Consider the following 16,507-nt stretch of genomic DNA (forward strand, 5'->3'; position numbering starts at 1 on the left):
CTTCCTTCCAAATCCCTTGAATTTTCCCAGGTGCACTTAGCTTAGAGCACAAAGCCCTCGGCACCGAGGGCCCGGATCCCAGGCTGCAAGTGGGCCAGCAGCTCCTTTCAGGACACCTCAATAGTAGGGCCATGTGTCCGTCGCGTATGGGATTGTTACAGTGACTGTTCCCGTGCAAATATCCAGGCGCGTTAGATATTGAAGGAGTCAAGAAAGAGACAACTGGGAAGAGCTGAAATGAACTTGCATGGCACATGATGAAAAAAATAAAAAATAAAATTTACAGCTTTGCTGCAGTAGGAATTGGCTCAGCACCCCACAAGCTGCGCCAGGATCAGACACCCACATCTGGGGACGAGGGAAGGAGGACAAATCTTTCCACTAAGAGGGATTGGGATTTGGAGGACACATGGAAGAGAAGGTTCGGTCGCCAGCGCAATGTGAACACTAAGGCAGCAACTTCGCAGAAGGGACCTGAGAATGTCAAAAGCATGTATGGGATCTGAGGACCTCGCTGCATGCCTGAGATCAGACAGCAGAGCCTCCAGATTCTGCAGGAGTCGAGTCCCGAGCCCAGTGGACAGATGTCACATGTGCTTCCTGCTACAGATTTTCTAACTGTTCTCTTGGTCAGGTTTGCCTTTAAAGAGCTCAAATTTGTACTGAGCAGCTGGGGGTTCAGATTCTGTTACTCAGGCGATGCACAAACTTCTTTTCAAATCTGAATGTGGAAGATACAAGGTCTGGACTCGTGCATCCTGCAGACTGGATGATGGACACACAGGTCCTGGGACAGTGACACCAGGACTGTCCTCCCTGGGTCCCATCACCAGCTCTCATCCTCTGTGCAACCCCACCGGCCCCCTGCCCTGTGGAATCCTGCATGTCGAGGACAGATATGAAAAAATCTACTGTTCGCCTCAGTGCTCCATGTGGCTTGGGAGCTGAGGCATAAATAAGTAAAAAAGAAACTAAAGAAGGAAGAAAGTCACAGACGCTGAGAATTGCAGGTGCATAGTAAGAAATACTGAGACGAAGTTGTGGTTTCTAGTTGGAAAAAGAGGGAAGATGGTTAAGGAAGGTGAGGAGGATGGGACAGGTAGAGAAGAGGAACGGCCATAAGGACAGGGAGGAGCTTTACAGCCAGACAACCTAGTAGGGATCCTGAGAGCTCGGGGCTGGGGCAGCTGCAGGGAGCAGAAAGGAAGCCCACAGCCACAGCCCCAGGAGGCAGCACAACACCCCTTCCCCCTGTCATGGGGCTACATGAGCTCCCAGAACCATTTAGTGGAGACGAAAAGAAGGTGAGAGACATCTTCCAAGGGGGGAGATTTGGAAATGCTGAGTAATTACCCCCAAATGATGAGATTCCTAAGACCTCAAAGGAGCACGCTTTCCACCACCAGCAGATGTGGGGAGCCACAGCACGGAAGGACTTCTCCAAAAGCTAAACAAAACCTGCGTTTTGTTTATACATCCGGACCCTGTTATGGAATTAATCTGATGACGGTGAATTAAGCCCCAAGTTGCCAGAGACACCAAGCAAAAAGGCAGGTGGCTAACCGCAGTCTTTGCTGGGGATGACAAGCAGCTTCCCCAAAAGTCACTGTCACATTTTGATCACCAGATGGCGGAAGCGTCCTTTCCAGCAGCTGAGCCTGTTTCCAAAGGGCCTGGCGTCACCCTTAGTAGTTAGCAAGTTGCATCGGAGGGAAATCGGAGTCCGCTTCTGTGTAAACCACCAGGTCTTACCAGCTTCCGGCGGCCCGGAGCTGTGTTACTTGGCAGCTGGAGAAAAACTCGGGACTGCTGCCTTTCAACTGTGGTTCCTCCCCCCTTCTCCCGTCCCCAAACGAAACACACCCACACGTCTGGTGCATTGCCAAGGACTACACCCAAGTCTCAGCAGCAGCCTGAACGCAGGGTCCGGTCACGGACCACCAGGCCACTCATGTGCGATTGTCGTGAGCTCATTGAATTCATCCTCCTGCCTCTCCCGACTCCCTGCACAATCCTGGGACAAGGGACTGTGTGCTGTCACCTGGAACGAAATCCTCCTCTGAGGTTACCTCTGGTTCCTTACCTGAAACCTTCTTATTAAATCAGCCAAGGCACTGCAAAGCTCTGTCTCCACACAGGACAGCAGTAGGGTCCAGCAGGGACACTGAGGCACCTGCTGGCCCTTGTTCTCCAGGCTCCCTCCACCAGTCAGAGCAGCAAGGATGCCTCCGGACCCCTGCGTGCCTTTCTGCCCTCTTTTCTGCACCCCAAATTAATGGGGTTTTGTCCTCAGTCCCCTTCCAGCCCCCCAAACTAGCCACTGGCCCTGTAGCAACAGAAAACTTCTGCTTCCTGTGCCCTTCGGGAAAGATTGTGTTTTTGTTCTCTTTGTCTTTCCACTCTCTGTCAGAGAGCGGATTTGCACACAAGGGGACTTAATTAAGAACTGTCCCCAGAAGCTGTCAGGTCTCCAGTGTTGGGAAGAAAGCCGCCCCACCTACCGCTCAACAGATCAACAGAGCAACAGTCTGACAACCGAACTCCACATCAAAGAATGACTTTTCCTTCTTTACGGCTTAGCTTGTGGCAAGACCGGCTGTCGAAGGACGCCTTTCAAATCCTCTTGTGACGAAGTCCCTCAGATTAATACAGAGCATGTGGGATCTCACCGAAGAGAGCGGGGAAGGATGCCGGCAGCGTCTACACGGCGTTTTTCGCTCTGCGGCAAGCAGTTGAACAGCTGACAAAACCGAAGAAGGTTATTCCTTCTGGGCTAAAGATCCAGACCTGGGGAACATTCTGGAATGCCCTGACTACATGGTCAGATCCAAAGAAGAACAAAGAGTCTGGCCTTCTGTTACAGACTGCACGTCTGTGTTCCCCCCAAAATGCATAGGTTGGAGCCTTCACCCCCCAGTGAGATGGTATTAGGAGGTGGGGATGTCAGGAGCTGAGGTTGGGGGGGCTAGGAGCCTAAGTGAGATTAGTGTCCTTCGAAGGAAAGGAGGAGCCTGGGGATCACTCTGGGCTTTCTCTCCACTGTGGGAGAGCACAGGTGGATATGGCCATCTTTGAGCCTCAACAGAACCAGATCCCCACTCCCAGCCTCCACAATGGAGAGATGTGTCTATCCATTTCTGTGGTGGAGGGAGACGCGTACTCGTGGTGCCTCAGCCCCCAGCCGCTGCACATAGAGCAGGGCAGGGAGAGACCAGGCACCACAACCGCAGGCCTCAAGAACCACCTGGGGCCCCTATCCACTCACCCCAGCAGCTGGTGATGCTAAGGTTTTTAACAGAAGCTCTGCTCATTCACAGATTCCTAAACTGAGCCCTTAAGAGAAGGGACATGTTCCCTATGAGGCTCTCCCCCCTGCCTGGGGGCAGACCGGGTCGATACTGACCCTGTGAAAAATGTTGTAAAAGCCAAACTTCTCTGTTTTAAAAATGGGAAGATTGAAAGCCTCTTGTTTTAGAATCGGAGTAAAGGGTGAAAAGTAATCCCTGAGCAGAAAGCTTGGTCCTCTCTTAATATAAAAAGGACTGGAATTAAATGTCTTCCAAAGTGGAGGCTTTTAAAAGGTGGGTATGAGGGCATAACATGTGATTGGTTCTCCCAAGGATCACAAATTCAACATTTTTCAGGGGCCTGCCAGGTAAGGAAATAAGGTGGTGAATGAGGCACCTAATAGGGAATGGTGGGGACTGTGACAAATTAGAAAAAAATAGAAACAACAATGCACTGAAATGAAGAGGCGTACCTCAACCTAACACACCCTCACATGCACACACACACTCTCACCCCAGAAGAAAACTAAACTGTGCTGCTCCTTCTGGCCTTCCTCATTTGAGACAACAGTATAACGCTCATCTTCAGCGGGGAGGAATGAAGACAACCAAAGGAAGGTGTCCATTTCCTCTGCCCAAAGCTGGCCAGGTTTCAGGAACAGGGCTCACCCTCCCCAACTATCAGGTGGCCATGCAGGCACCCGTCTGGACAGCATCTGAGGTCAGAGTCTGGTGGCCCTGAAGCTCCGTTTGGCATGTGTCAGCAGCCAGTTACCCAGGGGGTGCTGGGGCCCAAGCCCAGGTGGGGGCACTGTCAGCTCACACCAGTGGCCCTGCATTCCTCTTGAATCTGAGCCTCTTCCAGAGGATCCTAGAATCACAACAGGACACTGCCAGCTGCTTCTCTAGTGAATGAAGTCCCTTCCCGTGGATTTTTCGGCTTGGGTGGAGAAGATGCCACAGGGCTCTCTCATAAGAAACATCCTCTTTAGGCTCAGGCATGGGCAATGTGGCACCTGAGGGCTAACCATGAAGTTGTGGCAGCTGCCCTGTGCTGTCACTAAGAGCAAGAAGAGTTTTCTTCGTTGGTGTCCTGGGAGCCACGGGGACAAGAGGGGATCTCTGCCACCAGTGGGAAGTGACCTAAGCCGAGAGGCTGACGTCACAGCACAGCTCATCCCTCAGGCTACCTGCCTCCCTGCTCTGCACAGGCCCAAGGAAAGGCAGTGGCCTTGTGCGATTTCTTTCTCTTCCAACCCACGCACCCCTGATGTGTCTGCGTGTGTGACACGGCGAAGCCAGCAGTGGGTCGAGGAACAGGTGCACAGGGGAGGCTTGCCTGTGAGACAAGGGACCGCTGCATCCGGGCCACCTGAGAACTCCCTGCAGCTGTGGTTGTGGGGACAGAGATGCCACTGTGACAGCTTGTCCACTGGCCGACGGCCCTGTGTCCCCAGGACTGTCAACTATTCAAAAGTGTGACCAAGGAGCACAGTTATCGCTTCTAACTCCTAAATGGGAATTAATAAATGAGTCATGGCTTGTTTGAAACTAAGTTTGTGTCTTATCTGCTTTAAGCCTCTACGGAGATATTGAGATAACTTTTTCAAAGTCACATGAGATTTGAAAGTCAAATTTAAGTCAGAAACTGTTCTTAAAGCTGAACGAGGTAAATACATTAGTGTAGCCTGTCAGCCTATGGGGATAGCAAAAGGACCATACAGAAGGTCCAGTCTATATGGACCAGTCCATGTGGTAGATTTTGGTAAAGACAATACTATTTATTTCTGAGTTACCTAGTGGACGGCCATAAGAACTTGGCAGCATCTGTGACCAACAGCCCTGGAAAGCAGGAAGGGCCCTTGGAACTGCTCATCTGTGGCATGACTTAGCCTAGACTGAGCTAGCTGGGCCACCCACAGTAACTTTTTTCTAAGAACATTTACATCTTATCTAATGGCATTTCGTAGTTGTTCAAGGATCAAGTTCCCAACTCAAAACTCAGCCTGGAGACCACCTTCCCACCCCACCCCAGTTATGACAACCAAAAATGTTCCCATACATTGCAAACGTCCCCTCAACATGACCCCCAGTGGAAAACCAGGGGTCTACACTTCAGTGAGCAAAACGTTTTCTTCTGTTCCCTCTTAGCTCTGTGGCTTAGCTTCCAGGGTCACGTTCCTCCTCCCTGAATTTCATCCTTTCGATTGCATTTTGAAGTTCTTTCAGCAATGATTTGTTTGATGGCATGCTCTATTTTAAAATATCTTTGATCGGAATGCTCAGTCAGTTAAGCATCCAAGTCCTGCTTTGGGCTCAGGTTTGTGAGATAGAGCCCGAGTCAGGCTCTGTGTTCAGTGCTGAGTCCGTTTGAGATTCTCGCTCTCCCTCTACCCCTCCCCAACTCACTCTTTAAATAAATTAGTAAATAAATACAATTTAAAAAAATAAAAATATATTCATTCAGGTGCCTTCCTAAAGGATAGTTTTGCTGGATACATAAATTGGATTAACTTTTCTTTTTCTCTTTGCTCTTTAAAGATGTTCTCCTACTGTTTGGGATTTTCCACTGTTGACAAGAAGTCAGACGTCCACTAAAGTTACTGCTTTTTTGCAGGTCAAGTCTTTTCTGTTTGCTCTGAAAATATCTTGCATTGGGTGCTCTGCCATCTCACTATGATATGGCTAGGGGTGTCGTTTTGTTCATCTTTCTTTAGATTCATGGGGATTCCTGAATTGGAGAATGGCAGTCTTTCCAATAGAAGGTCTGGCGTGCTAACCCCTCATAACCCCTCCCATAGTCCCTACTACCCCCTTCCAGAATTCTGATCTGACCCATATTAAATCTTGTCTCCCTGTCCTCCACGTATGAAAACATCTCCTTCCTATGATCCATCTGCACATCTGTGTTTCACTCTGGGAGACTTCTTCAAATCTATCTGCTGGCTTGCTGAATTGTCCCATAAACTATCTGACGAGCTATTGAACCCTCATGAATATCAGTTCAAACTATTCTATCATTCCTTTATACATGTTCTAACTCCTTTTCAAAACTGACTAGTACTTGGAATATGCTCGTTTTGTTTACTCATACAGTTTATTTCAACATATATATATTTTTGTGTATTAAGTATCTCATTTATATCCCAACATCTGAGTCTTACTGGACTACCTTGGTCTTGGTGGACCCTTGGGGATGATGCCTCTTTTTGTGTGTGATTTTTATTGTGTGGTCACATTCCTTGCAACACTATTTGTGGGAATTCTTTGTAGCTTGCATGGAGTGTGCATTCCTTCTGGGAGCATTTGGTTTTGCCAGGTAATTGTGGCCCCCTTAAACAAAAATATCTCACCTGGACTTTTTATTGGACCACTCAGGGAAGCATGAATATAGGCTTCATGCTCGTAAGAGAGTGTGGACACTAGAAACAACAAATATTCAGAGCAAACCTGTCTGTTCAACTCAGCCCTGAGGCTCTCTGGGGCGGGCAGTCTGCACTGTCCCCTTGTAGGTCATGCTCTTCGGGGGAGCACACCCTTATGAGTCACATCCTGATCTGATGCTCTCTGCTTGGGGCCCTGGGCTTGCCATGTGCCCCAGCCTGGCCACGAGTATTGAAGGCCTGGGTCCCAGGCATCAGGGGTTGCTTTCTGATGGCCACCATTATAAGGCTGACTTTCCTGTCTGGATTCTACCTCCGGGGATTAATTTCTCTTACTTTTATTTTCTTCTTTTTCTTTCTTTCTTTCTTTCTTTTTTTTTTTTTTTCTGTTTCAGCTGTGCTTTTAAGAAAATGGGTTGTATATGCTATCTGGGACTTCATGAGTTGGTAAGCGGTAGGTGTTCAGGCTATCATTCTTCCATATTCCCAGGCAAGCAAGGGGTGGTCTCATCGTGTTTAAGGCAAAATCATTTCTGGAAATGCTCAGACCCACGTGACATCTTAATTTTCCATCCCTATACTTTTCTATGGGCCTAGGGCTTCCAAGAGAACTCGCGGGGCCATGGGCAGTTGTCTGACATCATCCTTTTCTGCAGATTCGAAAGGCACTCCATGTCCTGGCCGCACCCCAGTGCCTGACAGAAATAGAATGAGAAGTGAAATCCAGCTGGCAGAATCTCAGGCTTGCAACAGAAACAGCAAAAAAAAAAAAAAAAAAAAAAAAAAAAAATTGGATTTCCAGCTATGTGGTCAGAACCATACCACAAAGGATGGCTTTAGGGTATGTAGGCTGGGGTGGAAAACTGTAGCCTCTACCCAAGCTCTATTTGAGACAGACTCTTAACTCTTCCCCAGAAACCTGCCCCAGGATTGCTCAGTCATTTAAAAACCACCCATCAGCCACAGAGTCTGGATGGGCCGTTTCCACCTGTGTACCCCGCAGAGCCCCATGATGCTCCTCACAGCCCATCACAAGCTCTCGGGTCACTGCCTGTTAACTGGAAGCACTCCAAAGCTTGTCATTATGTCTCCAGCATCTTGTCCAGTGCTTGGCAAATATTTGTCCCAAACAATGTTTTTGAATTAAAAAAAGCAAGAACAGATTTTTGTTGGGATTTATCAGGTTCTGAGACCCCACCTGCCGAGGAAATACATATGGGCAAGCCCCAGAGAGCCCCTCCCTGATGGAGAGCCTTTGCAGGAAGTCTTGCCAGGGCCCAAACACCCTGCAAGGGGATAGTCATCTCCCCCAAGATGCAAACTCAACAGGACATACCTAGACACCACACTAACCTAGCTGCAGACTTTCTTGGTTTTTGTTTTTTAATTCGTTCAGAGATTCGTAGGTTCAAACTGCTTTCACATACACTTCATTAACTTTTCATAAATCGAGAGATAATCAGGATACTCTCCATTCTGTACCATTGGGGGAAAAAAAAAAGAGGTCTGAGAATTGCTCAGGGACTCAAGCTGCCACAGGAAAATGGCCCACACAGACGTCTTTAGATGGTAAGTACTTGGTCCTCAAAGTTCTAGAAGGTGCTGACTTTCTGCTCCATCTGAAGGGGTAGGATATGACAGCATGGGATCTGGGCTCCTAAGGGGACATTTCTCCCCCTGTGGCCACAGAGGCGTTCCAAAGCTATGTGGCTGTAAGGCCAAGGGTAAATCGTGCCAAGTGGAGACATGGGGAGCTGAGGAGCCAATGCCCTTCGAAAGGAGCAGCCCAACACAGCTCTGGCAGATGGCCACCATTTAGGAATCATTCCATTTTGACAGCAAATTGGCAATCTGGATATGTAGACGAATGTCCCATTTGTTAAATATCTATACGGGCAAAGAAACGTCTTATGTGTGGTGGGCCCAACAGGACACCTCGTTGGGCTGGAGTTGGCTTTAGGCCACCAGTCTGCCTGCTGTCGGCCTGATAAGGTCTGGGGTCTTGCCCACATCTGGAGATCGATGGTGCTGTCCACTGCCCCCTTGCCCTGAGGGAGCTCCTGGAACTCAGTGCTTCTGTTCTCACTGCAACTCAAGATGTCATACTTTGAAGGACAGGATCTCAGGCCTTTATTTTGTCCTAGATGGCCTGAGTCGAATGTAGCAGGAATCCACATAGATAAACACTTGGCCAAGCTGATCGAGCATGTATTAGACACAAATGTGGGGCAGGTTCTAAACCTGTAGGAGCGGTCCCTTCCTCCCCTACCTAGAATTCACCACATCCCCATTTGGTCGCCGACATAAGACGGTATGGTTGGAAGCACACAGCCATCACCGGGCCACAATCTAGGAGTCAGAGCCTGGTTCCGCCATTGACTAGGCTCCACGACTTTGATCAGGTCACTAAACTGCCAGGCCTTAAAAGGTCAACATCTGCCCACATCTGAAAGTTCCTGAGACAGCACACAGACTTCCCCCTTTTAAAAAACTGTTACTATTTAGGGGCCCCTGGGTGGTTCAGTCAGGCAAGTGTCTGACCTGCCTCTGGCTCAGGTCAGGACCTCAGGGTCCTGGATCGAGTCCCACACTGGGCTCTGTTCTCAGCGGGGAGTCTGCTTCTCCCTCTCCCTCCACCCCCCCACCCCACTCATGTGTGCATGTACTCTCTCTCCCTCTCTCCCAAATAAATAAAAATAAATCTTTTAAAAAAACAAATAAATTTAAAACAAAACAAAACAAAACAAAAAGAACCTGTTACTGGTTAAATGGCTTTGGACAGACAGGCAGAAGCTGATATGTCCATAATTTAGAAAATCTGACTCAGAACTAAGCAGGAGTCGTGGGCTGACCTCCGAACATGAGCCTTACACAGCTTGACACCATTTTCTTTGCAAACATAAGTAAAAATAGTCTTGTTTTCTGTGAAGTGACCATCCGCCAAAAGAGCATAAATACTGGGGAACTGAAAACTATGATGACTGTGTCCTTCTCTCTGCTGCCACATTTTCCTAACTGTGATAGATCTACTTATGGGAGCTCTGATTCCAAATTTCATGTTTTCATTACTGAATGGAATGTTTTCATTACTAAACTTGTGGAAACGAGATCCTGCCTCATGGTTGATCATGGGTCAGACACCCAGGGAGAGCCTGGGACTGCCCAGCGGCCCCAAGTCTCTTCGCCTGTGGATCTCTGTCCAGCTGCCTCCCGTTCCACAGCCTTCCATGCTTTGGAAGACGGTCGAGTGAGCAAGAGCTTATTAATAATTCAGTTTCCCTTTTTCCTCAAAGACCAACACAATTGCCAATCAGAGCTCCTGCTAACTACGAGAGCCCTGTGGACAGACCGCACGGGTGTCCCACTAGCCAAAAGAGTCGTGGAAACTGATTGAGTTCTAGAAAACACGGAAACAAGCTTGCAGACCCCACTTCTAACTTCATGGTCCCCCCAGGGGCTGGGGAGACCCCCACGAGGGGAATGACTTCTTTTGCTGCTCAAAATGTAAATTGCAAATTTGGGTTGCTGCTGGTCCGCCTGGTACCCATCAGGGGCAAATCTGAAAGGCTCCACAGAGCCCCTGAGAACAACTCACAGATTATATCTGATGCACGGCTACATGGACATGCACAGAACAGTCATTCCAATGCCGGGCTCAGAATGGAAAGCACACAGAATCAGAGGTTTGGGTGAGCTGCCTGACTCTGCTTCATGGGCACTGAGTTTATCACCAATCACTCTGTGCTTTCTTTGTAAATTCTTTCTTCCATCATACTTGCTGATGAAGCCTCCCTCACCTCCCATTCCTTGTATCTCCTTGGGCTCATGCATATGAGGTCACCTCTGGCCTTTGATGCCCCTTAGAGCTAGCTATGTTACAGCCTGGATCAGGTCCTCCCTCTCAAATTCACAGAGGGTTCAAGGTCTAACCCCCGGCACCTCCCAACATGACTGTATTTTGAGACAGGGTCTCAACTGAGAAAATTTGGTTAAAATGAGGTCTTACAGGTGGGCCCCCATCTGATGTGAGGAGGACACATGTGTCCTTCTAAGGAGAGGAGAGGAAACAGCACCTCGAGCAGAACCTTACTGTACCCACAACCCTGAGGAAGGGCCTGGTGAGGACCTGGGGAGAAGGTGGCCATCTGCACACGGAGAAGAGAGGCCTCAGAAGGAGCCAGCCCTGCCCACCCCTTGACCTCAGACTTCTAGACTGATCAATAAATCTGTATTGTTTAAGCCACCTGGTCTGTGGTACTTTGTTATGGAAACCCCAGCGAATGAATAGACCCCAGGAAGCAGACAGCACATGAAAATACCATTCAGGTATAAAAAACATCAACCCACAGACAGGTTTCCTTATTCAAAGTTGGATACCTGCTGGTCTAAGGTGACAAACAGAACAGTTGGTATAATTTGAGAGGCAGTGGAGAAAATTCTATCGCAACTATGGTTTTATTTGCATATACAAATTAAGTTGCAAATATCCCCAGAAAAATGCGGATAGGGCTCTAATTATGACCAGCAGCCTCATGGGATTCCGCGGAAGCAGTGAGTGAGGTCTTCTGCTGACATCTGGCTGAGATCAACCAGGCCGTGAGGAACGGAGGCTGTCATGGGGTCGGGAGCTCGGAGAGAAAGGGAAAGGCGGAACTGGCAGTGCAAACTGGGCAGGGAGCCACGTGTCCAAGAAAGAGGAGAGGCTGAGCCCTCCCTGGGGCCAAATGCGCATGACAGGCACAGGACACAATGGACAGCTCTGCCATGCCCACGGTGGGCAGCCAGCCTCCAGTGTCCAGAGAGAGGGCAGAGAGCGGATGGTTTAAGCGCCTGTGTGCCTCCCAGGGAAGGAGGCCCGGAGCTGGCCTCCTTGTCACCTCCCTCCTTGCTATAGTAAACAGCACCTCAAGCAGAACCTTACTGTACCCACAACCTCCTTTCAATTATGTCCTCTTCCAAGAAGAGCAAAGCGCTTCAGACAGCAGATGCATTCACTGTGCTGTGCAAACCACAGACCCCAGCCTCTCTCTCTCTCTCTCTCTCTCTCTCTCAGAAGCCAGAATAGCCCCAGCAGGCAGGTGAACAATGGTTGTGCCCTGGTGCTCAGCACCATAATTCCGCAGGACTGAGACCCACAGCACCTCTCTCCCCCGCCCTGGGCTCCCTGTGGACGACCCTACTCCATTCTAGGCCATTCTTCTCACAACCCCCAACGGCATGCTGCATCCTTCCTTGGACACGGAAGGAAACAAAAACATGGATACAAAATGACTTGCACAAAACCACGGTGACTTGGGGACATGCCTACAATGGGAAGAGAAAGGAAGGAGCGTGATAGCTACAATGTCTGGGACTGAACTCATGACGAAGCTGTGCTTATTACAGGAGCAAGCACAGAATCAAACATTCGCAGCAGCCAGGTGACATGCACTCACGCACGTGTCCCTCCCAGCAGCCGGTATTGATGGGATGAAAGTTACAAATGAAGTGTCACTTGAAGATGAAAAGATGCACTTAATACCCTAAAAATGGGTTCACTGGGATCTTGATTCTTCCCAAGATGATAATCTCCCCAATGTCCCATTGTGGCTCTAACATGTCCTGTCTCCAGAGTCTAAAACACAGTCTGCTGACTGACCACTGATTTTTGCAAACAGGAATCAGATAAGAGCTTCCCCCCCCCATCCCTGCACGCGAGGGCAGCTTGTTGGCTGTGAGCACTTAGCGGTGAGTTACAAAAACAGAAGTTTGGGTTCTCCCTTCTATCTGCCATCTCAGGTAGATGAACAGGCACCTTGTGATGTGTTCTGGCTTTTTAGATCAGAAATGCAATAATTCCTCGGCCAACTTCATGAGACTCTTAAGAAAGAACTCTTAACACCACATAGAGTGCAAGCCATACATGTTATTAGTTAAAAATGAACAGTTTGCATTTGTTCTTATAACTCCTAGATTTTCCTATGCGCCTAAAACTCAAAAGCTTTAGCGGGTTGGGCCCGTTTCCTCTAGCCCTGCCCCAGGCCAGCAGGGAAGGTGCTGCCTCTGCGTTGCACAAGGACCTTTGCCTCCACATGGAAACATCTGGAGAGGCATGGGCCCTAGTTCCCACAAGTCAGAGAACATTTTGAGGACAAGATTCCTACCCCACTCAGGGCCTATGGCCAAAGCCTTATTCATAGGATTTTCTTAACAAATCTCAGTCTTTCTCCAAAGGCCCGGAGTGAACAACTGTGCTGACCAGGAGGCCTGGAGACATACTCCCGGCATCGGGTCTGGAGTCTGTGGTTTGCAGATGAGGAAGAAGAACCCCAGAGGGGACCAACGCTTTGTGTCTGTCATGCAGCTGGCTATTGGCAAGGCCAGGAGGGACACCCATTTCCTGACTAAATCCTAGCATCCTTGCCATACTTTGTATCTTATCTCCAGATCCATCCTTCCTGGCTGTCTAGTTCTATACCCCTGGGGATTTATTCCTGAAATTCATTCGGTGCCCTCACATCCTGGCATTTCCTAAACGTGCAGATCTCAGAGGCTGGTTTCTGGGGGACTCCTGCCTTTTTGCTCAGCTTTGGAGGCTGCAAGCCCCAGGGTGCCCCCTTCCGCCCAGGAAACCTCCCATGTGCCAAGGCAAGGCCACGTCGAGCAGGCCATAGGTTGAGCCCCCTCGGGGCCATCCAGATGGAGAGTCTCGCATCCCTGCCCAGGCCACCTGTGAGAGTCAGGGCTGTCAGCACTCCCCCAGCAAACACGCGGCCAGCATATCTAACCAAACCTGCACCCACTGGGGCTGGCCTTTTGTTTCCCATAAGATGTACGGGGAAAGGGGGGCAGTATGGAGTAGAACCGCTTGGTCTAGCACAAGAGTCGGCTGAACAGCTGCCTTGCCTTCCCCACGATATTTAAAGATTCTGTGCCTCAGTTTCCTCTTCTCCATCAACTGGAGATCACAGGTAATAAACTCTCTCGCTGCGTGGTATGAGGTTGAACTAAGTTAATGCACGTGGAAGATGCAGCATCAAGCCTGCCACACAGTAGGCCCCCGGGACATGGCCAGCTGCTCTTAATCTCCTTACCAGTCCTGACCTCAAACCAAACAATTTGTAACCATAAACCGAGCTTCTGGTTCTCGCCCTCCACTATCCGTTGGCATCCAATGAGCAAGCATTTTCTTTGCCTTTTCATTCTTTAGAACATTTGCATGATACCCCAACATGTAATCTAGGGAAATGGCTTATTTATATGACTAGTCTTCCTTAATTAGCTATTAGCTGAAGGATGTATCCCAAATGGCACGGCAAATTACCCTGTGTTTGAAAACAGGTTGAGCATTTCAGCGGCAACACTTTTAAATTAGGAGCAGTGGCTGAACATTAACAGCAGAGCCAATGAGTGTTGGGGCGTCCCTGCCGTGCTGCGGGCCTCACCCTCTCCGTACCCTTCTAAGGCGAAGACCCAAAGACCAAAGGAAAGGCCGTGCATTGGCCACATTGCTTTAGAGATTACCTCCGCACTGAAATGGGAGATCGCGCTGAGGGGACGCGAGCACAGCGCTGTCCGCCTCTGAGGACCAGAACGAACGCGCCTCTTCTTCAAAGTGGGGGCGCATAGTGCGCAGAGAGGTCTCACCCCGCGGTGGGAGGTGCAAAGTGGCCCGGCGGGCGCTCGCCTCTTACCACGAACTCCTCCAGAGTCTGGTAGGTCTTGCCCCGGAACTCGCAGTAGTTCTTCCTCTCCTTGCACTGCGGGCAGCACTGGCTCGTGTCGACGTGGATGCAGCGCGGGTGCAGCCGCGGGCACTCGGGCTGCGCGCACAGCGGCCCCTCCTCGGTGCACAGGCAAGGGCAGGCCGAGGGGCCCGGCGCGAACTTCTCCCCGATGGCATACACGAAGCCGCTCTCGTCCACGCAGCCCTTGCCGCGGTAGTCCGGGTACGCGTACTCCTCGGGCGGCTCCGGTGTGGGCGCGAGGTCCGGGCCGGTCGCGTCCTGGGCGGCTGCGGCCGGGGGCTCCCCCTGCGGGGTGTCCCCGCGGGGCCGGCCCTGCAGGTCCCCGGCCTTTGCGCCCCCGCCCTGGGCGGCCCAGGCCTGCTTCTGCTTGCTCCACGCCTCCCGGCCGGAGAGCCCGCGGCCGCCCTTGCTCTTCCAGTCCCGGCCGCTGCCGCCCTCGTCCCTCGCGGGGCGCCCGAGCTCGCTCACCCGCCCCGGGCCGTCCCGAGACGCGTGCTCGCGCTTCTCCTGGCCCGGCTGCTCCGGCGCCTGAGCCAGCTTCTCCAGCGGGATGCTCGGACTGCACAGAGCCACCATCAGGCAGCAGGTGACCAGGAGGGAACTGGACAGCGCGCCAACTGCCATCGCAGTGGAGCTGGGCATCCCCTACCACGTCCCGGCGGGCGGGCGGGCGGGGAGCGCGGCCGAGGGGCGAGTCGCATTCACAGCCCGGGGGCGCGCCGCCGCCAGCCGGGAGCCGCCGTCCCTGCGGAGAGAACAGCAGCACAGCTGAGCCCCGCGGCCCGCGCGCGCCCGGCCCCCACCCGGCCCCGCGCCGCCCGGCCCCGGCAGCACTCTAGATTAACGAGTAGCAAGACGCGGGCGGGGGCAGCATGCCCAGCGTCGCTGCCCAGCCGGCTTCTGAGACCTCACAGATGGTGGAGACGGACGTGGAAGCGAAGTCCGGGAGAAACACCGGCCCGCCGCGTTCCTCCTGTGGCCGCGGTAGGCGGTGGGGACGGCCCTGGGCGGGTGGCGGAGCCGGAGCTGCGGGAAGGCAGCGAGCCGGGCCCGCGCCCTCCTGCGAAACTCGGAGAGAGACACATAATCCGAGAGCCCGGGATGTGCCCCCCTGGGTGCCAGCCACACTTTCCCAAACGTTGCTAAATGGAGAATTCCGCAGTGGAGTTGGACATGGAAGACCGTGCAGGAAGACAGGAGGGAAACCCTCCCCGTCTTGCCTTAGGGCGTTTGGGGAAAGGGGCGGGAGGGGGTTAACAAAGCTCCCAGGACCCCGTGATTCATCTCCAACAACTTTTTAAATGCCTCCAGTGCAGGGAGCAGACGCATCTTCCCCGCCCTCCTCCCCAGGCCCAGAAGCACGGAAGGATGTCACCGACCACCCCCGGCGGCGGGATCGGGGGTTCCGGAGGCTTCGGCACCTCAGCCGTCCCTCGCCCCCATCCCCACCCCCGTGTACAGCCAGCCACTCGGCGACCGGGAGCATTGATGAGAAACCCCCGTGCGGGCTGCGACGCTGGGCTCCTAATCGCTTTCACACTGGAGGGGGTCGTAGCGGTGAAGCAGAAGTGCCCAGGCAGCACCACCGTGGGCGGTTGGGGAGGCTGGGGATGCAGGGCGGGGGCGAGTCCCTCTCACTCTCCCCATCTCTGAAAGCCTCCATGGATCCCAAAGTTTCTGTCGCCCAAAGGGGCCAAGAGAACCCTAGACGCTGCAGGGTGCGGGCAACCCAGCTCCCTTCCCCTTGCCCTCCCCATTACTTCCTACTCTCCATCCGGCTCGCTGCAGGGGGTCTTCACACCCCCTAACCCGGTGAAAATCCCCTCCCCCCCGTAGAGCTAGGACAATCTTGTCCTGTGCTCACTTCCTGCCCCGGCCAGATGGACCTCGATTCCCACCCGCATTTGCAAACTCGGGGTCCGGGGGAGGTCCTCCCGAGCAGTGAGAGGTGGAACTGTGCTCCCAGCGCTTCCCGGCGCGCTGGGTGCGGACACCCCACATGCACCCTCAGCCCTGGGGGCTGGCGCCCAGCCTACATACATGAGCGCAGGGCGCGGGCCGGACGCCGGGCTCGCGGCGGGCTCGGGGGCAGCAGCAGCGGGCGCGGTTC

At 52.1% G+C, this 16,507-nt stretch overlaps 1 protein-coding gene across 2 annotated transcripts in view; it reads right to left on the reverse strand.

The window, feature by feature from the left end:
- VWC2 (von Willebrand factor C domain containing 2) overlaps positions 1-15,039 on the reverse strand; it is a 103,852-nt gene extending 88,813 nt beyond the window's left edge. For both annotated transcript variants that reach the window (XR_006384125.1, XM_044244507.1), the window contains exon 1: positions 14,344-15,039. Coding sequence is in view for 1 of the 2 variants with exons in the window: in XM_044244507.1 (XP_044100442.1) it covers positions 14,344-15,039 (696 nt within the window). In the remaining variant the exon portion in view is untranslated. The remainder of the gene's footprint in view (positions 1-14,343) is intronic.
- Between the last annotated feature and the right edge of the window lie 1,468 nt (positions 15,040-16,507).

Source organism: Neovison vison, chromosome 4 (genome assembly GCF_020171115.1).
Source record: "Neovison vison isolate M4711 chromosome 4, ASM_NN_V1, whole genome shotgun sequence".
Lineage (NCBI taxonomy): Eukaryota > Metazoa > Chordata > Mammalia > Carnivora > Mustelidae > Neogale > Neogale vison.